The sequence below is a fragment of the Ranitomeya imitator genome, chromosome 4 (genome assembly GCF_032444005.1).
Source record: "Ranitomeya imitator isolate aRanImi1 chromosome 4, aRanImi1.pri, whole genome shotgun sequence".
Classification (NCBI taxonomy): domain Eukaryota; kingdom Metazoa; phylum Chordata; class Amphibia; order Anura; family Dendrobatidae; genus Ranitomeya; species Ranitomeya imitator.
Window position 1 is genome coordinate 600,287,276 of NC_091285.1, and position 22,017 is coordinate 600,309,292.

Sequence of the window (22,017 nt, forward strand, 5' to 3'; positions counted from 1 at the left end):
TTAAATAGTGGGACTAAAGGGATTTTCTAAAATTCCCCCAAATCTTTGAAAACCCCCATCCTCTTATCTTACCTCTCCTGCAGGTGGATATAAACTAGAGGTCCCTCTGAACGTGCACCTCCCCACCATGAGGAAAAAAAGGGTCACGAAGGACGATGCAATCAGACGTGTATAGCGCCCCCTTATGGAGAAGTGACTGACTACAGCAGCCGGATATTCCCGCCAGAGGGAGAACACCGTCCTGCCCTCATCAAACATGGCGCCTCCCGGCCGGCGCGCACACGACGTCATCACCCTGCGCGCCGGCTGTGACGTGGCCTCTGGAGCGGCGTGGCCCGGATGGCTCTGTGCTCCAGGCTGAAGTTCCGAGTTTCGTTTCTCCGGTTCCCAGTCTCCTGTCACATCCACCTCCCGCCCGCCGCCATGAAGAGCAAGAACTTCATACCTGAGCGGTGAGAGCACAGCCGGGGCGCAGTGTGGGGAGGTGATGGGCTACATGCTGGCCCTGGAGGCAGGGCTGTACATAGGGGCATTACACTGAGGGCACCAGGAGCCCACGACTGCCCCCTCTTTATGCCCTCGCCCCATTTGGAAGTGGGTCATGTATGAAAAACTAACCAAGCCCGAGAGGTGATGGCACCATGTGTGATAGTCCCAGCCCGCCACCAGCACCTCGGGGGAGGCATTAGTTTCCAGCCCGCCACCAGCGCCTCGGGGGAGGCATTAGTTTCCTGCCCCCCACCAGCACCTCGGGGGAAGCATTAGTTTCCTGCCCGCCACCAGCACCTCGGGGGAGGCATTAGTTTCCTGCCCCCCACCAGCACCTCGGGGGAGGCATTAGTTTCCTGCCCCCCACCAGCACCTCGGGGGAGGCATTAGTTTCCTGCCCGCCACCAGCACCTCGGGGGAGGCATTAGTTTCCTGCCCCCCACCAGCACCTCGGGGGAGGCATTAGTTTCCTGCCCGCCACCAGCACCTCGGGGGAGGCATTAGTTTCCTGGCCGCCACCAGCACCTCGGGGGAGGCATTAGTTTCCTGCCCCCCACCAGCACCTCGGGGGAAGCATTAGTTTCCAGCCCGCCACCAGCACCTCGGGGGAGGCATTAGTTTCCTGCTTGCCACCAGCACCTCGGGGGAGGCATTAGTTTCCTGCCCGCCACCAGCGCCTCGGGGGAGGCATTAGTTTCCTGCCCCCCACCAGCACCTCGGGGGAAGCATTAGTTTCCAGCCCGCCACCAGCACCTCGGGGGAGGCATTAGTTTCCTGCCCCCCACCAGCACCTCGGGGGAAGCATTAGTTTCCTGCCCGCCACCAGCACCTCGGGGGAGGCATTAGTTTCCTGCCCGCCACCAGCACCTCGGGGGAGGCATTAGTTTCCTGCCCGCCACCAGCACCTCGGGGGAGGCATTAGTTTCCTGGCCGCCACCAGCACCTCGGGGGAGGCATTAGTTTCCTGCCCCCCACCAGCACCTCGGGGGAAGCATTAGTTTCCAGCCCGCCACCAGCACCTCGGGGGAGGCATTAGTTTCCTGCTTGCCACCAGCACCTCGGGGGAGGCATTAGTTTCCTGCCCGCCACCAGCGCCTCGGGGGAGGCATTAGTTTCCTGCCCCCCACCAGCACCTCGGGGGAAGCATTAGTTTCCAGCCCGCCACCAGCACCTCGGGGGAGGCATTAGTTTCCTGCCCGCCACCAGCACCTCGGGGGAGGCATTAGTTTCCTGCCCCCCACCAGTACCTCGGGGGAGGCATTAGTTTCCTGCCCGCCACCAGCACCTCGGGGGAGGCATTAGTTTCCTGCCCCCCACCAGCACCTCGGGGGTGGCATTAGTTTCCTGCTTGCCACCAGCGCCTCGGGGGAGGCATTAGTTTCCTGCCCGCCACCAGCACCTCGGGGGAGGCATTAGTTCCCAGCCCGCCACCTGCACCTCGGGGGAGGCATTAGTTTCCTGCCCGCCACCAGCACCTCGGGGGAGGCATTAGTTTCCTGCCCGCCACCAGCACCTCGGGGGAGGCATTAGTTTCCAGCCCGCCACCAGCACCTCGGGGGAGGCATTAGTTCCCAGCCCGCCACCAGCACCTCGGGGGAGGCATTAGTTTTCTGGCCGCCACCAGCACCTCGGGGGAGGCATTAGTTCCCAGCCCGCCACCAGCACCTCGGGGGAGGCATTAGTTTCCTGCCCCCCACCAGCACCTCGGGGGAGGCATTAGTTTCCTGCCCCCCACCAGCACCTCGGGGGAGGCATTAGTTCCCAGCCCGCCACCAGCACCTCGGGGGAGGCATTAGTTCCCAGCCCCCCACCAGCACCTCGGGGGTGGGATTAGTTTCCTGCCCCCCACCAGCACCTCGGGGGAAGCATTAGTTCCCAGCCCCCCACCAGCACCTCGGGGGTGGGATTAGTTTCCTGCCCCCCACCAGCACCTCGGGGGAGGCATTAGTTTCCTGCCCCCCACCAGCACCTCGGGGGAGGCATTAGTTTCCTGCCCCCCACCAGCACCTCGGGGGAGGCATTAGTTTCCTGCCCGCCACCAGCACCTCGGGGGAGGCATTAGTTTCCTGCCCCCCACCAGCACCTCGGGGGAGGCATTAGTTTCCTGCCCCCCACCAGCACCTCGGGGGAGGCATTAGTTTCCTGCCCGCCACCAGCACCTCGGGGGAAGCATTAGTTTCCTGCCCCCCACCAGCACCTCGGGGGAGGCATTAGTTTCCTGCCCCCCACCAGCACCTCGGGGGTGGCATTAGTTTCCTGCCCCCCACCAGCACCTCAGGGGAGGCATTAGTTTCCTGCCCCCCACCAGCACCTCGGGGGAGGCATTAGTTTCCTGCCCCCCACCAGCACCTCGGGGGTGGCATTAGTTTCCTGCCCCCCACCAGCACCTCGGGGGAGGCATTAGTTTCCTGCCCCCCACCAGCACCTCGGGGGAGGCATTAGTTTCCTGCCCCCCACCAGCACCTCGGGGGAGGCATTAGTTTCCTGCCCCCCACCAGCACCTCGGGGGAGGCATTAGTTTCCTGCCCCCCACCAGCACCTCGGGGGAGGCATTAGTTTCCTGCCCGCCACCAGCACCTCGGGGGAGGCATTAGTTTCCTGCCCGCCACCAGCACCTCGGGGGAGGCATTAGTTTCCTGCCCGCCACCAGCACCTCGGGAGAGGCATTAGTTTCCTGCCCGCCACCAGCACCTCGGGGGAGGCATTAGTTCCCAGCCCGCCACCAGCACCTCGGGGGAGGCATTAGTTTCCTGCCCGCCACCAGCACCTCGGGGGAGGCATTAGTTCCCAGCCCGCCACCAGCACCTCGGGGGAGGCATTAGTTCCCAGCCCCCCACCAGCACCTCGGGGGTGGGATTAGTTTCCTGCCCCCCACCAGCACCTCGGGGGAGGGATTAGTTTCCTGCCCGCCACCAGCACCTCGGGGGAGGCATTAGTTTCCTGCCCGCCACCAGCACCTCGGGGGTGGCATTAGTTTTCTGGCCGCCACCAGCACCTCGGGGGTGGCATTAGTTTCCTGGCCGCCACCAGCACCTCGGGGGAGGCATTAGTTTCCTGGCCGCCACCTGCACCTCGGGGGTGGCATTAGTTTCCTGCCCGCCACCTGCACCTCGGGGGTGGCATTAGTTTCCTGCCCGCCACCAGCACCTCGGGGGAGGCATTAGTTTCCTGCCCGCCACCTGCACCTCGGGGGAGGCATTAGTTTCTTGCCCGCCACCTGCACCTCGGGGGAGGCATTAGTTTCCTGCCCGCCACCAGCACCTCGGGGGAGGCATTAGTTTCCTGCCCGCCACCTGCACCTCGGGGGAGGCATTAGTTTCCTGCCCGCCACCAGCACCTCGGGGGTGGCAGTAGTTTCCTGCCCCCCCACCAGCACCTCGGGGGAGGCATTAGTTTCCTGCCCCCCACCAACACCTCGGGGGTGGCATTAGTTTCCTGGCCGCCACCAGCACCTCGGGGGAGGCATTAGTTTCCTGCCCCCCACCAGCACCTCGGGGGTGGGATTATTTTCCTGCTTGCCACCAGCACCTTGGGGGAGGCATTAGTTTCCTGGCCGCTACCAGCGCCTCGGGGGAGGCATTAGTTTCCTGGCCGCCACCAGCGCCTCGGGGGAGGCATTAGTTTCCTGCCCCCCACCAGCACCTCGGGGGAGGCATTAGTTTCCTGCCCGCCACCAGCACCTCGGGGGAGGCATTAGTTTCCTGCCCGCCACCAGCACCTCGGGGGAGGCATTAGTTTCCTGCCCGCCACCAGCACCTCGGGGGAGGCATTAGTTCCCAGCCCGCCACCAGCACCTCGGGGGAGGCATTAGTTTCCTGCCCGCCACCAGCACCTCGGGGGAGGCATTAGTTCCCAGCCCGCCACCAGCACCTCGGGGGAGGCATTAGTTCCCAGCCCCCCACCAGCACCTCGGGGGTGGGATTAGTTTCCTGCCCCCCACCAGCACCTCGGGGGAGGGATTAGTTTCCTGCCCACCACCAGCACCTCGGGGGAGGCATTAGTTTCCTGGCCGCCACCAGCACCTCGGGGGTGGCATTAGTTTTCTGACCGCCACCAGCACCTCGGGGGTGGCATTAGTTTCCTGGCCGCCACCAGCACCTCGGGGGAGGCATTAGTTTCCTGGCCGCCACCTGCACCTCGGGGGTGGCATTAGTTTCCTGCCCGCCACCTGCACCTCGGGGGTGGCATTAGTTTCCTGCCCGCCACCTGCACCTCGGGGGAGGCATTAGTTTCCTGCCCGCCACCAGCACCTCGGGGGAGGCATTAGTTTCCTGCCCGCCACCAGCACCTCGGGGGAGGCATTAGTTTCCTGCCCGCCACCAGCACCTCGGGAGAGGCATTAGTTTCCTGCCCGCCACCAGCACCTCGGGGGAGGCATTAGTTCCCAGCCCGCCACCAGCACCTCGGGGGAGGCATTAGTTTCCTGCCCGCCACCAGCACCTCGGGGGAGGCATTAGTTCCCAGCCCGCCACCAGCACCTCGGGGGAGGCATTAGTTCCCAGCCCCCCACCAGCACCTCGGGGGTGGGATTAGTTTCCTGCCCCCCACCAGCACCTCGGGGGAGGGATTAGTTTCCTGCCCGCCACCAGCACCTCGGGGGAGGCATTAGTTTCCTGCCCGCCACCAGCACCTCGGGGGTGGCATTAGTTTTCTGGCCGCCACCAGCACCTCGGGGGTGGCATTAGTTTCCTGGCCGCCACCAGCACCTCGGGGGAGGCATTAGTTTCCTGGCCGCCACCTGCACCTCGGGGGTGGCATTAGTTTCCTGCCCGCCACCTGCACCTCGGGGGTGGCATTAGTTTCCTGCCCGCCACCAGCACCTCGGGGGAGGCATTAGTTTCCTGCCCGCCACCTGCACCTCGGGGGAGGCATTAGTTTCTTGCCCGCCACCTGCACCTCGGGGGAGGCATTAGTTTCCTGCCCGCCACCAGCACCTCGGGGGAGGCATTAGTTTCCTGCCCGCCACCTGCACCTCGGGGGAGGCATTAGTTTCCTGCCCGCCACCAGCACCTCGGGGGTGGCAGTAGTTTCCTGCCCCCCCACCAGCACCTCGGGGGAGGCATTAGTTTCCTGCCCCCCACCAACACCTCGGGGGTGGCATTAGTTTCCTGGCCGCCACCAGCACCTCGGGGGAGGCATTAGTTTCCTGCCCCCCACCAGCACCTCGGGGGTGGGATTATTTTCCTGCTTGCCACCAGCACCTTGGGGGAGGCATTAGTTTCCTGGCCGCTACCAGCGCCTCGGGGGAGGCATTAGTTTCCTGGCCGCCACCAGCGCCTCGGGGGAGGCATTAGTTTCCTGCCCCCCACCAGCACCTCGGGGGAGGCATTAGTTTCCTGCCCGCCACCAGCACCTCGGGGGAGGCATTAGTTTCCTGCCCGCCACCAGCACCTCGGGGGAGGCATTAGTTTCCTGCCCGCCACCAGCACCTCGGGGGAGGCATTAGTTCCCAGCCCGCCACCAGCACCTCGGGGGAGGCATTAGTTTCCTGCCCGCCACCAGCACCTCGGGGGAGGCATTAGTTCCCAGCCCGCCACCAGCACCTCGGGGGAGGCATTAGTTCCCAGCCCCCCACCAGCACCTCGGGGGTGGGATTAGTTTCCTGCCCCCCACCAGCACCTCGGGGGAGGGATTAGTTTCCTGCCCGCCACCAGCACCTCGGGGGAGGCATTAGTTTCCTGGCCGCCACCAGCACCTCGGGGGTGGCATTAGTTTTCTGACCGCCACCAGCACCTCGGGGGTGGCATTAGTTTCCTGGCCGCCACCAGCACCTCGGGGGAGGCATTAGTTTCCTGGCCGCCACCTGCACCTCGGGGGTGGCATTAGTTTCCTGCCCGCCACCTGCACCTCGGGGGTGGCATTAGTTTCCTGCCCGCCACCTGCACCTCGGGGGAGGCATTAGTTTCCTGCCCGCCACCAGCACCTCGGGGGAGGCATTAGTTTCCTGCCCGCCACCTGCACCTCGGGGGAGGCATTAGTTTCTTGCCCGCCACCTGCACCTCGGGGGAGGCATTAGTTTCTTGCCCGCCACCTGCACCTCGGGGGAGGCATTAGTTTCCTGCCCGCCACCTGCACCTCGGGGGTGGCAGTAGTTTCCTGCCCCCCACCAGCACCTCGGGGGAGGCATTAGTTTCCTTCCCCCCACCAGCACCTCGGGGGTGGCATTAGTTTCCTGGCCGCCACCAGCACCTCGGGGGAGGCATTAGTTTCCTGCCCCCCACCAGCACCTCGGGGGTGGGATTATTTTCCTGCTTGCCACCAGCACCTTGGGGGAGGCATTAGTTTCCTGGCCGCCACCAGCGCCTCGGGGGTGGGATTATTTTCCTGCTTGCCACCAGCACCTCGGGGTTGGCCTTTGTTTCCTGCCCGCCACCAGCACCTCGGGGGTGGTATGACATTACAGGTAAAGATGTGGGGAAGCTGTCAGGTCAGGAGGAATCCTGGTACATTCCAAGGAATTGTTGAAAACAGCAGCGAGAACTGTCACCTGGAGGCCGGGTCCACTCCTACTGGGAACACTGTGGACTCTGCACTTACACAGGTTTTATGATCTCCTCATCAATACTGTATAACTTCCAATCCCGTGGTTACGGGGTCCCACCATGTCTATAACACCAGATATGGCCGCACAACTTTTTTATTTAATGGGATATATTTTATATTGTTAAAAAATAAAAATTGTATTAACTGTACTTGTGTTGATATTAATATCATTTAGTAATAAATTCCTACCTCTAAATTTTTACTAGATAGTGAAGCCTGAAAAAGCGAAACCTCAAACTGCAGAATTCCCTTTTCTCGGTACTGTATGGTACGATAGAGGGTGCTCCAAAACTGACTGAATTGCTGGCCTATCCTCAGGCTGGGGCCGCACCACCATATGATCTTATCTGAGAATATCGGTCTGATATTATACTGATCAGTGGGGTCTGATATTATACTGATCAGTGGGATCTGATTTTCCTGGATGAGGAGACGTTGTGAGAAAAAAAATACCTTTTTATAATTTTTTACTTTGAACAGACTAAGGAAAAAATTGGACAGTCATCTGTATCAGATCAGTGGGGGTCCGACACGTGGCACACCCACCCATCAGTCATTACCAGGTCCTATAACCACTGGAAGTATATGGAGTCAGGAGAGCACTACTTCATGTACAGTAATGGCCGTTCCCGGGTAGTGTGGCTCCGCTCCTATTTGCTCCGTTAGCGGCTGAGCCGCAATACCTGAGGGTACAGAGCTGTGCTGTTCTGGCTCCATATACTGGTCGTAAGACCTGGTAATGACTGGTCATGGGGAGTGCTCCCAAATCTGTTATTGATGACCTATTCTAAGCACCACAGTCCTGGACAACCTGTGATATAATGCTATTAAAGGGATTTTCTAAACTTCACCCAAGTCTCTGAAACCCCTTTCCTCTCCTCTTCTGCAGGTGGATCGATTACATTCCAGTTGGAAAACGCATCCCAGGAACACGTTTTATTGCTTTTAAAGTCCCTCTGAAGAACGTAAGCTTTGTATCTGGAAGACAATGTGCCGCTCTTGTGGCATTACTGCCTATAGCTGACACTGTTGTGCTGCTCCTTTTTAGATTTACGATGGCAAACTTGCACCTTGGCAGCGATTCTCTCCTTCAGATCTGATAACGGAAGTTAAGAAGCAAAATGAAGAACTAGGATTGGTCGTGGATTTAACCTGCACCCAGCGCTACTATTCCCCGCAGGTAAATCACTAATGGACGAGGGCAGAGTGCAGAATTGTCCGTCTATGTACACGCTTCATTGTATATCTGCTTATGGTACATGAAAATACGTCCCTAGATCTGGTGCCTGGTTATAATGTACCGGGAAGTCTCTGTGATATTTTGTTTCCCTCCCCCATAATAACATTGGGCTATTCAGCTAGCAGGTCTTGCCCAACCTGGCGCGCTACTTGATGACATGACAAATTGTTTTGGCAGGTTTTTTTTTTTGTTGCCAGAATTCTACTTGTTGTAATTGGCCCCTTAGAATTATTTTTTGGAACAACTCTATGGCTGGCAGTGGCATTGGCATTCATCCACCGTAGAGAGCCATTGCAAAGCAAATGTAATGCCGCCAGGAGTGTGTGTGCTTGTCAGTAACTATCCTGTACAGATAATTATGCAGATGCCTACCTGCTAAACTATCAGCGGCTTCCGACATGCATTTTACACTAAGTGCACAATCGTAGTCTGCAATTAACCTCAGAAGCAGCTGATGTGTGGAGTATTGCGGCATTATCCATTTTTCCGTTTAATGGCACAGTGATGCCGCAGCTGGCAGTATGCAGGAAGAAAGCATGGCGATGTAATCGAGGCTGCGGTACGAGGGATGTGGCTTTCTCAAACAGGAGATCTTCAGGTGTGCCAAGATTTGCCCCCATCACTCTTATCTCAGTGGTCTATCCCAACAATAGGCCATTAATGAGGACCTTAGATGGGTAGTTGCTGGACCTTGCTGAGATTCGAGGTGCTGGTGAAGTGGGATGGCAATCCCCGTAATGTTCAATCACCACACACTCTTGATAGATGCTTGTGAAGACTTTATTATACAGATGTAGATGCAGCGATAACACAATTCATGAATAAGGAATTGGTGCAGGGATAGAGAAGATGGTGAGGCGACAAGAACATGACGTTTCGACCCTCATAGGGTCTTATTCATATAGTTGCTGTTGGCAAAGTTCAATGAACGGTGTAAAGGATATCCTGCTTGCAGAAGGACACCTGGGTCATGGGTAGGTCCGGCGCACCTGTGCCTTGGATTGTAGGTTGAAAGGCCCTGGACCTACCCAGGACCCAGGTGTCCTTTTGCAAGCAGGATATCCTTTACACCGTTCATTGAACTTTGCCAACAGCGACTATATGAATAAGACCCTATGAGGGTCGAAACGTCATGTTCTTGTCGCCTCACCATTTTCTCTATCCCTGCACCAATTCCTTATTTATAAATTGTGTTATCGCTGCATCCAAACCTGTGTGATAAAGTCTTCACAAGCATCTATCAAGAGTGTGCTGGGATTGAACATTACGCTATAAAGGAGGACTAGTGATAAGCAAGTGTACTCGTTGTTCGGGTGGTCTCCGAGTATTTGTGAATGCTCGGAGATTTAGTTTTCTTTCTCGTTTCATTAAGGGACACAGGTAACATGGGTGTATTCTGCTGTCGCTAGGAGGCTGACACTATGCAAATAAGGAAACGTTAACTCCTCCTCGGCAGTATACACCCTCCGACAGGCACAATGCAACTCAGTTTTTGCTTAGTGTTTGTAGGAGGCAGACCTGGATCTAACTACCAGATCTGCATTATTTTCTTTTACAGGGTTTTTGTGTTCTATTAATCATTTCCCTTTCTCTTTCAGATTCACTTCTGCGGTTAACAGGGTGCAGATTCTCACCCTGGCTTTCCCACATTTAAGTGACCGAGAGAGCAGTGTGGTACTCCCCGCATTGCCCACTCTCGGACCCGCTGCCAGGACTTCGTCCTCTGTCACCCTTACAGGTGTTTCAGGGTGACTTGGTGGCCAGTCCTCGCCTTTTCCCCTCCTCACCCCTCTCCTCAGAGAGGGCTGAGAGGAAGACTGTGGTCATCTATGGTGACCTGCACCCTTCTTGTAAGGGGTTGACGCCGTCTTCTGCACCGTCCGGAGATGGTGCGGGAAGGAGGATCTTACTCCCAGGACGCTCTTCTTCTCCGAGGGATTCTGACGCGATCCTCAGGCTCCAAGGAGCCGGATTCAAGCAAGGTAGCAAGTGGACTCCCCTCACAAACCCCCACCGCCCCATAGCAGCGCTCACCGGTCTCTAGATTTCAAATTGCCCGCCTAATCGCGCGAAACTCAGCATATTGCAGACTTCTCCTTTCCCTTGTTAGGCCACGCCCCCTTGCCGATCTAGGCCTATCAGCACCGCCCCTTCATTTTCACCAGCTCCGGGCACACCGCCTCTGCTGTGCACTGCCTCGGCTCTCCACTCCGACATGCCTCCTCAGGCACTTCGGCCTATCAGGATGCCGGTTTCTTTGTCTTGTGTACGAACACAGATTTTCCCGCCCACCGCTCGCTCCAGCGTCGCATGGCCAGACAGAACTGCGTCCATCTTGGTGGGCTCCTGCAGCGTCTTCATGATTCAGAGGGGGACACAGTACTTGCGCTGCCTCTGTAGTCGCTGGGTGTCTGGTTGGCTCTGCCTTCCATGCCTCCTTCCTCGGCTCAGCAGTATCACTGGCATAGCGTTCTGCTACAACCCTCTTCAGCAGTATCACCTTTATAGCATCCTGCTGCAGTCCTCATTCAGGCTCTACCTATGCCCAACCCCACACAGGCCTCCGGCTACAAACCCACGGTGACCCATTACACTTGTGCCCGCTGTAAGAGAAAGTGGGCTTCAGGCCAGCCGTCGCCTTTCTGTCTGTCCTACAGTCCTTCCACCAGGTCTCCCTCAGGAAACTCCTATTGCTCGGGATGAGTGCACTCCCCAGGAGTGGGCTGTTGCCATGTCTCAGACCTGACAAAAGTGTCCCAGTCCCTGGTACAGTTCCTGGAACGCTTGCCACTTTTATCTTCTGCCACCAGTGCCACGAACGCCTCCCACGGCGATTCGCTCACACCTGACCACGACCCGCACAGGGTCAGATTGGAGAAAGGATCCAGAAAGAGGCCTCTGTCTAGCTCCTCATCCAGCTCTCCGGAACCCGCGGCACCATCTAGAATACCCGTCTCCACCCGTTCCCCCTCCTCTGAGGCGAACATCGGGTCGGATGTACTTTCGCACTCAGTCTGATTCAGATACAGATCAGACCTCTGGCACGCTGGGCATGGTAGATGGCCTTATTTCGGCTATTATTCAAACCCTTGAACTTAAGGAGGAGGATTCCACCTCCCAGGAGGGCTCCGTTTCATTCAAATGGGTGAAACAGCCCTCTAGAGTTTTTCCTAACCACAAAGAGTTTGAGAATACTACCTCTAGACACTGGGAACAACCCGGAAAGCTTTCCAGGAAGAAAGCGTCTGGATATCTTGTACCCCTTTAATCCAGACCTAGTCAGCAAATGGTCTGATTCCCCTAAGGTAGACCCGCCTGTCTCTCGTCTATCTTCGCAGAGAGACGCTACGGACAGGCAAATTGAGGCTTTAACCAAATCAACCTTTGAGGCGTCCGGCACCTCTCCACCCAAATTTTTCCCTCCTCTTGGGTGGCGAAAGCCGTGTCTGCCTGGGCCAAGATACTTCGCAGGGACATCGTTGTTTCAGCTCCTTCGGAGGAACTAGCTGATTTAGCGGACCAGATTGCACACGTGGGGAAATATCTGTTAAATGCCTCCTTGGATGCGGCTGCTTTTTCCGCTAGAGCAAACAGCAACATCATCACCATTCGCCGTGTCCTTTGGCTGAAGGCGTGGAACGCTGACCCCGCTTCTAAAAAGTCTCACCGGTCTTCCGTTCCAGGGCTCCAGGCTCTTCGGCACTAAGCTAGACTAGATCATCTCCGACGCTACAGGTGGAAAGAGCACCTCTCTCCCTCAATCCAGGCCTAAGTGCCCCTTTAATCGTAGGGGACCCCAGTCCTTTCGTCCCTTCCGGTCCTTCTCCTTCTCTGGCGGTTCCTCCCAGCAGGAGTGTTCTTCCGCTCAGGGGGAACAGAGAAAAGCTTCCTTCAGGCCTACCCCTCACTGGAGGGCTAAGAGCCGCTCTAAACCGTCCGGATCTCGCGGCCACAGATTCTCTTCAAAATGACGGGTCACCCCCACCTGCAAATCTTTCCAGGGTGGGAGGCAGGCTTCTTCTGTTCACAGACGCTTGGTTATCGGTAGACGACGACGCCTGGGTCAGGGAGATCGTCACATCAGGCTACAAAATAGAATTTTCTTCGCCCCCCAGGAAGACGTTTCTTCCTCTCCCGTCCACCCAAGCAGTCGTCCCATGCCCCAGGGCTCCTCCAGGCCGTCGATGCCCACATCTCAGGAGTAATCGTTCCTGTTCCTTACCGCGAGCTGTTTTGGGGTTTTTACTCAAATCTGTTCGTGGTTCCGAAAAAAGACGGCGCTCTCCGCCCGATTTTGGATCTCAAACAGTTGAACCGCCACCTTCGGGTTCGACACTTCAAGATAGAATCACTGCGCTTAGTTATCGCTTCCATGGAACCGGGGAATATCTGTGCTCTGTGGACATTCAAGATGCGTACCTGCACATTCCGATTTTTCAGAGGTTCCTTCGTTTCGCGATCCAGGAACAACATTACCAGTTTACAGCTCTCCCGTTCGGCCTAGCGTCCGCCCCCGGGGTCTTTACAAAGGTAATGGCAGCGGTCATGGCCATCCTTCGTTCAAAGGGGATCCTCATAATCCCCTATCTCGATGACCTTCTGGTCAAGGGTCTATCTCACCGGGACTGCGACCAGAGTCTCCCGATCACTCTGGACACCCTGATCGACCTCGGCTGGATAATCAACAGGGACAAGTCGACCTTGATTCCAACTCAACACCTCGAGTTCCTGGACATGGAATTCAACACCATCCAAGCTCGGGTCTTCCTCCTGAAAGAGAAGTTCTTCTCTCTCCGCCAGGGCATCAAAGCCTTAAAGCGCCCAGTTCCTCTGCCTTTACAGCTCTGTATGAAAGATCTAGGGAAGATGGTCGCTTCCAAGGAAGCATTACCTTACACTCAATTTCACTCTCGCCCTCTCCAGCTGGCTCTCCTGTCTGCCTGGGACAAGAACCCACTTTCCCTAGATCGCCCAATTTGCCTTCCTCTCAATGTGAGACAGTTTCTCACTTGGTGGATGTTTTCCACCTCCATCCTGCGCGGGCGGTTATTTCTCCCCCTCCGCTGGCAGATCATCACCACCGACGCCAGTCTTCAGGGGTGGGATGCGGTCTTTCTCCATCACACAGCGCACGTTCGCTGGAATGTTCGGGAGACCCTTCTCCCCATCCTCTGGCAGCCCCTCCTCACGGGAAATCCGGTCTGTGTTCAGTCGGACAACTCCACGGCCGTGGCTTGCATAAACCATCAGGGAGGGACTCGCAGCAAGCAGATTATGAGGGAAGTGTCAAACATTCTACGCTGGGCAGAGAATCACGTTCCCACCATCTCAGCTGTCCACATTCCAGGGGTGGACAATTGGGAACCCGACTTCCTCAGCCGTCAGGGCCTCGCGTCAGGCGAGTGGTCTCTCCATCCCACCGTCTTCGACCAAATATGTCAGAGATGGGGAGTTCCGGACGTCGACCTAATGGCCTCCCGAACAAACCACAAGGTTCCCCAGTATGTAGCCAGGTCTAGGGACCCGATGGCCGTCGGTTGCGACGCCCTGGTGATCCCGTGGGCCCAGTTCCACATGCCGTATCTTTTTCCTCCTCTTCCCTAAGGGTACCGTCACACAGTGTCATTTTGATCGCTACGACGGCACGATTCGAGACGTTCCAGCGATATACTTACGATCTCGCTGTGTCTGACACGCTACTGCGATCAGGGACCCCGCTGAGAATCGTACGTCGTAGCAGATTGTTTGAAACTTTCTTTCGTCGTCAAGTGTCCCGCTGTGGCGGCATGATCGCATCGTGTAAGGCTACGTTCACATTAGCGTTTCGCTAATGTGCGTCGCTGTTGCGTCGGCGACGCAGCGGCGACGCGCCCCTATGTTTAACATGGGGGACGCGTGCGTTTTTTTGGTAGCGTTTTCCGACATGTGCGTCGTTTTCGACGCTAGCGTCGGACGCAAGAAAATGCAACAAGTTGCATTTTTCGTGCGTCCGATTTTCGTCTAAAAACGACGCACGCGTCGCAAAACGCAGCGTCTTTGCGCGCGTTTTTGGTGCGTTGTGCGTTGCGTCACCGGCGCGCAACGCTAATGTGAACGTAGCCTAACAAAGGTGTGCACGATATTGTATACGATGTGCGCATAGCAACCAACGGCTTCTACATCGCAAACACGTCATGAAATTATCGCTCCAGCGTTGTGCATTGCGAAGTGTGTCCGCAGTCTACGACGCTGGAGCGATAATGGTGCGATGCTGGAGGGGCACGGATCGTGCCATCGTAGCGACCAAAGTGCCACTGTGAGACGGCACCCTTAATCCCAAGGGTCGTAAAAAAGATAAAGGCAAAGAGGGTCCCCATTCTCTTAACCCCTTTACCCCCAAGGGTGGTTTGCACGTCAATGACCAGGCCAATTTTTACAATTCTGACCACTGTCCCTTTGAGGTTATAACTCCGAAACGCTTCAACGGATCTTAGCGATTCTGAGATTCTGTTTTCTTGTAACATATTGTACTTCATGATAGTGCTAAAATTTCTTCGATATAACTTGCGTTTATTTGTGAAAAAAATGGAAATTTGGCGAAAATTTTGAAAATTTCACAATTTTCCAACTTTGAATTTTTATTCTGTTAAACCAGAGAGTTATGTGACACAATATAGTTAATAAATAACATTTCCCACATGTCTACTTTACATCAGCACAATTTTTGAAACAAACTTTTTTTTTTCAAGGAAGTTATAAGGGTTAAAATTTGACCAGCAATTTCTCATTTTTACAACCAAATTTACAAAACCATTTTTTTTAGGGACCACCTCACATTTGAAGTCATTTTGAGGGGTCTATATGGCAGAAAATACCCAAAAGCGACACCATTCTAAAAACTGCACCCCTCAAGGTGCTCAAAACCACATTCAAGAAGTTTATTAACCCTTCAGGTGATTCACAGCAGCAGAAGCAACATGGAAGGAAAATATTAACATTTAACTTTTTAGTCACAAAAATGATCTTTCAGCAATAATCTTTTTAATTTCCCAAGGGTAAAAAGAGAAAATGGACCTCAAAAGTTGTTGTCCAATTTGTCCTGAGTACGCTGATACCCCATATGTGGGGGGGGAACACTGTTTGGGCGCATGGCAGGGCTCAGAAGGAAAGAAGCGCCGTTTGACTTTTTCAAGCTAACTTTGGCTGGAATTGAGATCGGACGCCATGTCGCGTTTGGCGACCCCCTGATGTGCCTAAACAGTGGAAACCCCCCACAAGTGACCCCATTTTGGAAACTAGACCCCCTAAGGAACTTATCTAGATGTGTCATGAGCACTTTTATCCCCCAAGTGCTTCACGAAAGTTTATAACGCCCGGGCGTGAAAAAAAAAATTCCTATTTTTTCCACAAACATGATCGTTTAGTCCCCAATTTTTTATTTTCTCAAGGGTAAAAGGAGAAATTGGACCCCAAAAGTTGTTGTCCAATTTGTCCTGAGTACGCTGATACCCCATATGTGGGGGGGACCACTGTTTGGGCGCATGGCAGGGCTCAGAAGGAAAGGAGCGCCGTTTGACTTTTTCAAGCTAAATTTGGCTGGAATTGAGATCGGACGCCATGTCGCGTTTGGCGACCCCCTGATGTGCCTAAACAGTGGAAACCCCCCACAAATGACCCCCTAAGGAACTTATCTAGATGTGTCATGAGCACTTTTATCCCCCAAGTGCTTCACGAAAGTTTATAACGCCCGGGCGTGAAAAAAAAAATTCCTATTTTTTCCACAAACGTGATCGTTTAGTCCCCAATTTTTTATTTTCTCAAGGGTAAAAGGAGAAATTGGACCCCAAAAGTTGTTGTCCAATTTGTCCTGAGTACGCTGATACCCCATATGTGGGGGGGGACCACTGTTTGGGCGCATGGCAGGGCTCAGAAGGAAAGGAGCGCCGTTTGACTTTTTCAAGCTAACTTTGGCTGGAATTGAGATCGGACGCCATGTCGCGTTTGGCGACCCCCTGATGTGCCTAAACAGTGGAAACCCCCCACAAGTGACCCCATTTTGGAAACTGTACCCCCTAAGGAACTTATCTAGGTGTTTGGTGAGAAATTTGAACCCCCACGTGCTTCACTAAAGTTTATAATGCCCAGGCGTGAAAATAAAAAATCCTATTTTTTCTCACAAAAATGATATTTTAGTCCCCAATTTTTAATTTTCCCAAGGGTACCAGGAGAAATTGGACCCCAAAAGTTGTTGTCCAATTTGTCCTGAGTACGCTGATACCCAATATGTGGGGAGGAACTACTGTTTGGGCACACGTTGGGGCTTGAAAGGGAAGTAGTGACGTTTTGGAATGCAGACTTTGATGGAATGTTCTGCTGGCATCATGTTCCATTTGCAGAGCCCCTGATGTGACTAAACAGTAGAAACCCCCCACAAGTGACCCCATTTTGGAAACTGTACCCCCTAAGGAACTTATCTAGGTGTTTGGTGAGAAATTTGAACCCCCACGTGCTTCACTAAAGTTTATAATGCCCAGGCGTGAAAATAAAAAATCCTATTTTTTCCCACAAAAATGATATTTTAGTCCCCAATTTTTAATTTTCCCAAAGGTAACAGGAGAAATTGGACATCAAAAGTTGTTGTCCAAATTGTCCTGATTACGCTGGTACGCCATATGTGGGGAAAAAACTGTTTAGGCACACGTTGGGGCTCGAAAGGGAAGTTGTGACGTTTTGGAATGCAGAAATGGTCTGCGGTCGTCATGTTCCATTTGCAGAGCCCCTGATGTGCCTAAACAGTAAAAAAAAACCACAAGTGACATCATTTTGGAACCTAGACCCCCCCCCCCCAAGGAACTTATCTAGATGTGCCCCCTTTTTGGAACTAATGTACGCTTTCTTGTAAAGTAAATTAGTAGTGCATGGAGGTGTGGTACAATCTGAAGCAATCCTTCATACACAGGCCAGGTTTTTCGGGGCAGGTGTCGCATTGATAAATGGTGTCCTTGCGTATTCCCCTTTTGTAACACACTCGGCACCTTTTTTGCGGCTTACCTTTTCTGCCGGTTGGCGGGACCACCCCCGGAAAATGCTGGCCTGGTACGATACGAGCACCTTCAGTTCCGAAAGTACTGGGGCCCTCTCCTTCCGGAGTACCAAATATCAGGGCCTTAACCACTACCTCCTGAAACTGAAGGTACGACGTATCGGTGTGCCGTGCACATCGTAACAGCAGGAAAGCGTTGAGCATTGCCATTTGTACGATGTGGACGGCCAAATTTTTGTACCACACCTTGGCCTTTCTCAAAGCACTGTATGGTTGGAGGAGTTGATCAGAGAGATCAACCCCCCCCCCATGCTTTTGTTGTAGCCCAGTACACAGTCCGGTTTGCAGACCTGTGTAGAGGTACCCCGTACAGTGCTGAGGGCTCTGCCATCACCATGTATGGTGGTCAAGAGAAGGACATCCCTCTTGTCCTTGTACTTGACCACCAGCAGGTGGTCGCTACATTGGGCCTTGCTCTCACCTTTTCTGAGCATCTGCCGAAGTAGCGTCTTTGGGAGGCCTCTCTGATTTTTGCGCACAGTACCGCAGGCTGCGGTACCTCGCGCAGAGAGGGATTTGTAGAGTGGGATGCTGGTGTAAAAGTTATCAGTATAGAGGTGATAACCTTTATCCAGCAGTGGGTGCACCAAATCCCACACGATCTTCCCACTCACTCCCAGGACAGGAGGACACTCAGGGGGTTCAATCCTGCTGTCCTTCCCTTCATACACTCTAAACCTGTGGATGTACCCTGAGGCACTCTCACACAGCTTGTAGAGTTTGATTCCGTACCTGGCCCTTTTGTTGGGCAGGTATTGACGGAATCCGAGCCGCCCCTTAAAATGGACCAAGGACTCATCCACGCAGATGTCCCTTTTGGGCACGTACACTTCAGAAAACTTTTTGTTGAAGTGTTTGATGACCGGCCGAACTTTGAACAGACGGTCAAAGTTGGGGTCATCTCGTGCGGGACACTGTGCATTATCGGAATAATGCAGGAATTTATGGATGGCCTCAAAACGTCTCCGAACCATGGCCATTCGGAATACTGGAGTGTTATATAAAACATCTACACTCCAATATTGCCGCATTTCTGGCTTCTTCACGATCCCCATGCGGAGGACCAGGCCCCAAAACTGCATCATTTCAACTGCGTCTACAGGAGACCAGTTAGAAAATGATGTACCGGGGTTTTGCTCCAAAAATTGACGAGCATACAAATTAGTTTGCTCCACCATGAGGTTAATAAAATCCTCAGAGAAAAAGACTTTGAAAAAGTCTGTTTCTGTGAGGCCCGTGGTGTCAAACTTGATTCCTGATTCTGCCACAAAATCAGGAATCAGTGGCTCGTAATTTTCGGGGGGCGAGGTCCATCAGGAGTGGTGGGGGCTGCCTCATCTTCTGTCCTGGGGCGTCTGCGTGGTGGTTCCGCAGGACCCGAGGAGGAAGAGGAGGAGGAAGAGGATGAAGAATCAGAAAAGTAAAGAAAAGTGGGATCCTCTCCCTCGCTATCAGTGTCGGAGGCAAGGAAAGCATATGCCTCCTCCAATGAATAGCGCTGTTGGGACGAACGGGACGAGCGGGACATTTTTGTGTGAATATGGTGATTGGGTGCACTTTATTGATAACTGTATGTGTATGTGTGGGGGGATAGTGATTTGTGCAAACTTATCTGAAAAGAAAATGCTAAAAGGAGAAGAAAAACCTGTAAAAAAAAAAAAGGCAGGCACAAACTCTGATAAGAGAACTGCGTCACTTATCAAAGTTTGGCGGCTGCGGAATGTGTGTACGGAGTTGGCGCAACGGGGGTGAGGGAAAAAAAGCGAGCGCGAGCGTTGATCGGTGAACTGCGTCACCAATCAACGTTCGGCGGCTGTTAAATGGGCGCACGGAAGGAGGTGCAAAGGGGGGTAAAAAGAGGGGGAAGGGAGATGGGGGTGGAAGTGGGGATTGGGCAGGGATCAGTGATCAAAACGTACGGTTGTAGTCAGGTGGCGCAAAAGGGGGGTGAAAAAAAAAAAAAAAGGAAAAAGGCAGGCACAAACTCTGATAAGAGAACTGCGTCACTTATCAAAGTTTGGCGGCTGCGGAATGTGTGTACGGAGTTGGCGCAACGGGGGCGAGGGAAAAAAAGCGAGCGTTGATCGGTGAACTGCGTCACCAATCAACGCTCGGCGGCTACTAAATGTGCGCACAGAGGCGGCACAAATGGGGGTGGAGGGGGTAAAAAGAGGGGGAAGGGGGGGATTGGGGTGGATGAACGGGGATTGGGCACGGATGAACGGGGATTGGGCAGGGATCAGGGATAAAACTTACGTTTAGTTGTCTTCTTTCTTTAGCAGGGATTGTGGTGCTACAGGCTGCTGTGGCACCACAATACCCAGCACAGAAGGTAGATCCAGCAGAGAGATCAAGCCAGGAGATCCAGCAGTATGACCGCTCTGTAGGAATCCTCAGCTAGAATGAGGACCCTGCAGAGCGGTCATACACAGGTCAGGCAGGTGACACAGACAGGTCACAGAGCGGTCATGCAGCTGCTGTGACCTGTCATTGGTGGGATCGACCATAACATCGATCCCACCAATCAGAGCTTTCCTGGTGACCTGGCTGTGACCTGCCTAGGATCGGATCTGTTCGCGCCATCCTAGGCAGGTCACAGCCAGGTCACCTGCAGGGCACAGAGCGGTCACAGCGTGATCGCCGCTGCGCCCTGTGATTGGCGCGATCGACGATGACATCGATCGCGCCAATCGGCTCCTGCTGGGCCTGCACTGTGTCCGATCCTATCCTATCCTAGGATCGGTGCTATTAGAGCACCGATCCACGCAGGTTCCGGCAGGGCACAGCGCGGTAATACCGCGCGGTGCCCTGCGATTGGCGCGATCGGCGAGCGCGCCAATCCGGGGTGTTCTTGCCGGTGCCTGGCGTTGCCAGGCACCGGACCTAGGATCGAGTACATCGGTACTCGATCCTAGCCTGTGACCTCATTGTTTCAGCCGCTCCGATTGGCTGAAACAATGAGAATGGCTGTGATTGGCTGTTCAGAATTGAACAGCCAATCACAGCGATCGGGTGGGCGGCGACAATGCCCTGGATGCCGAGGCCATCTCCCCCCAGGTGAGATGGCGTCGGAATTTTAATGCGATCACCGCGACTTAAGTCGCGGTATCGCATTAAAGGGCAGGACGTACTATCCCGTCAAGGGTCAGATAGGCCCAGGGCACCTCGACGGGATAGTACGTCCAAGGTCACAGAGGGGTTAATAGCTCCAGATTGGCCTTGCAGGGCATGGTACGTGGAGATAGTAAACATGCTGTCGGACGCCCCCTGGAGACTCCCAGACCGTCCGGATCTTTTATCGCAGGGCCCCTCTTCCACCCGAATTCTCGGTTCCTGAATTTAATGGTTGTTGAGGCAGCGGTCCTAAGGGACGCAGGTTTTTCTCACGGCATCATACAGACCATGATAAAAGCTAGGAAACCGGCTTCTTTTCACATCTATCATAAATGTTGGAAGGCCTTTTTCCAATGGTGCGACAACATCTTGTTCCCTATGGTTTTTTCCCTTCCTTCAGTCCTTGGCTTCCTTCAAGCGGGTCTCGATTCGGGCCTTTCTTTGAGTACTTTAAAGGGCCAGGTCTCCGCCCTGACCATCCTTTTCCAAAGGGACTTAGCTTCCCTTCCACAAGTCAGGACCTTCCTCCAAGGTGTTGCCCACATAGCACCTGCTTATCATTCCCCGATTGAGCCATGGGATCTCAACCTCGTTCTCGGCGCCCTCCAACGAGCGCCTTTTGAACCAATCCAGGACATTTCCTTTTCTCTCCTATCTTGGAAGGTGGCCTTCCTGGTCACCATCACCTCTATTAGGAGGGTATCCGAGTTAGTGGCATTATCCTGCCGTTCTCCTTTCCTAATTCTGCACCAGGACAAGGTAGTCCTGCAGCCTGTTTCTTCCTTTCTACCAAAAGTAGTTTTGGCTTTTCACATCAACGAGGACATTGTCCTTCCTTCCTTGTGCCCTTCCCCAGTCCATCCCTTGGAGAAATCTCTCCACAAGCTGGATTTGGTCAGGGCTCTCCGAGTCTATCTTACCAGAACCGCTTCTTTTCGCCAGTTCGATCCTCTGTTTGTTGTCTCTGAAGGTCGTTGAAAAGGGCTCCCCGCTTCTAAATCCACTATTGCTCATTGGATTCGTTCAACGGTTCTCGAGGCATACCGTGTTCAGGATAAATAGCCTCCTCCTGGGGTGAGGGCTCACTCTACCTGGGCTGTGGGAGCTTCTTGGGCCGTTCGTCACCAGGCTTTGGCTTTGCAGGATTGCAAAGCTGCAACCTGGTCGTCCCTTCACACCTTTGAATGGTTCTACAAGGTGCATACTCAGGCTTCTGTGGATGCAGGCCTGGGTAGGAAGATACTGCAGGAGGCGGGTTCCCACCGACCGACCTAAGTCTTTTTTTCTCGGACTGTCTTTTTCCCACCCTTGGGACTGCTTTTGGACGTTACCTGTGTCCCCCAATGAAGCGCAAAAGAAAGAGGGATTTTTGGTTCTTACCGTAAAATCTCTTTCTTGGAGCCTTTATTGGGGGACACAGCACCCTCCCTTTATTTTGTACCGTGCCGTTGTTTTGGGTTGGTAGATAGTGAGTTTCTTATACTTACTCCTACGACTGCTTTAGCACCAAACTTGAGTTGCATTGTGCCTGTCGGAGGGTGTATACTGC

At 54.3% G+C, this 22,017-nt stretch overlaps 2 protein-coding genes across 3 annotated transcripts in view; one reads left to right on the plus strand and one right to left on the minus strand.

The window, feature by feature from the left end:
- Nucleotides 1–22,017, minus strand: part of LOC138676852 (uncharacterized) — a 98,433-nt gene that overhangs the window by 34,178 nt on the left and 42,238 nt on the right. Inside the window, exon 1 of one of the 2 annotated variants that reach the window (XM_069766510.1) lies at nucleotides 73–269. The exons of the other annotated variant lie outside the window; for it this stretch is intronic. The gene's annotated coding sequence lies outside the window, so the exon portion shown is untranslated. Of the gene's footprint in view, nucleotides 1–72; nucleotides 270–22,017 lie in introns of those variants that run through there. 2 annotated transcript variants of the gene reach the window in all.
- DUSP11 (dual specificity phosphatase 11) overlaps nucleotides 276–22,017 on the plus strand; it is a 37,374-nt gene continuing 15,632 nt past the window's right edge. Inside the window, exons 1-3 of the mRNA XM_069766513.1 lie at nucleotides 276–452; nucleotides 7,922–7,997; nucleotides 8,081–8,212. Coding sequence (XP_069622614.1) covers nucleotides 340–452; nucleotides 7,922–7,997; nucleotides 8,081–8,212 — 321 coding nt within the window. The 5' untranslated portion in view covers nucleotides 276–339. The remainder of the gene's footprint in view (nucleotides 453–7,921; nucleotides 7,998–8,080; nucleotides 8,213–22,017) is intronic.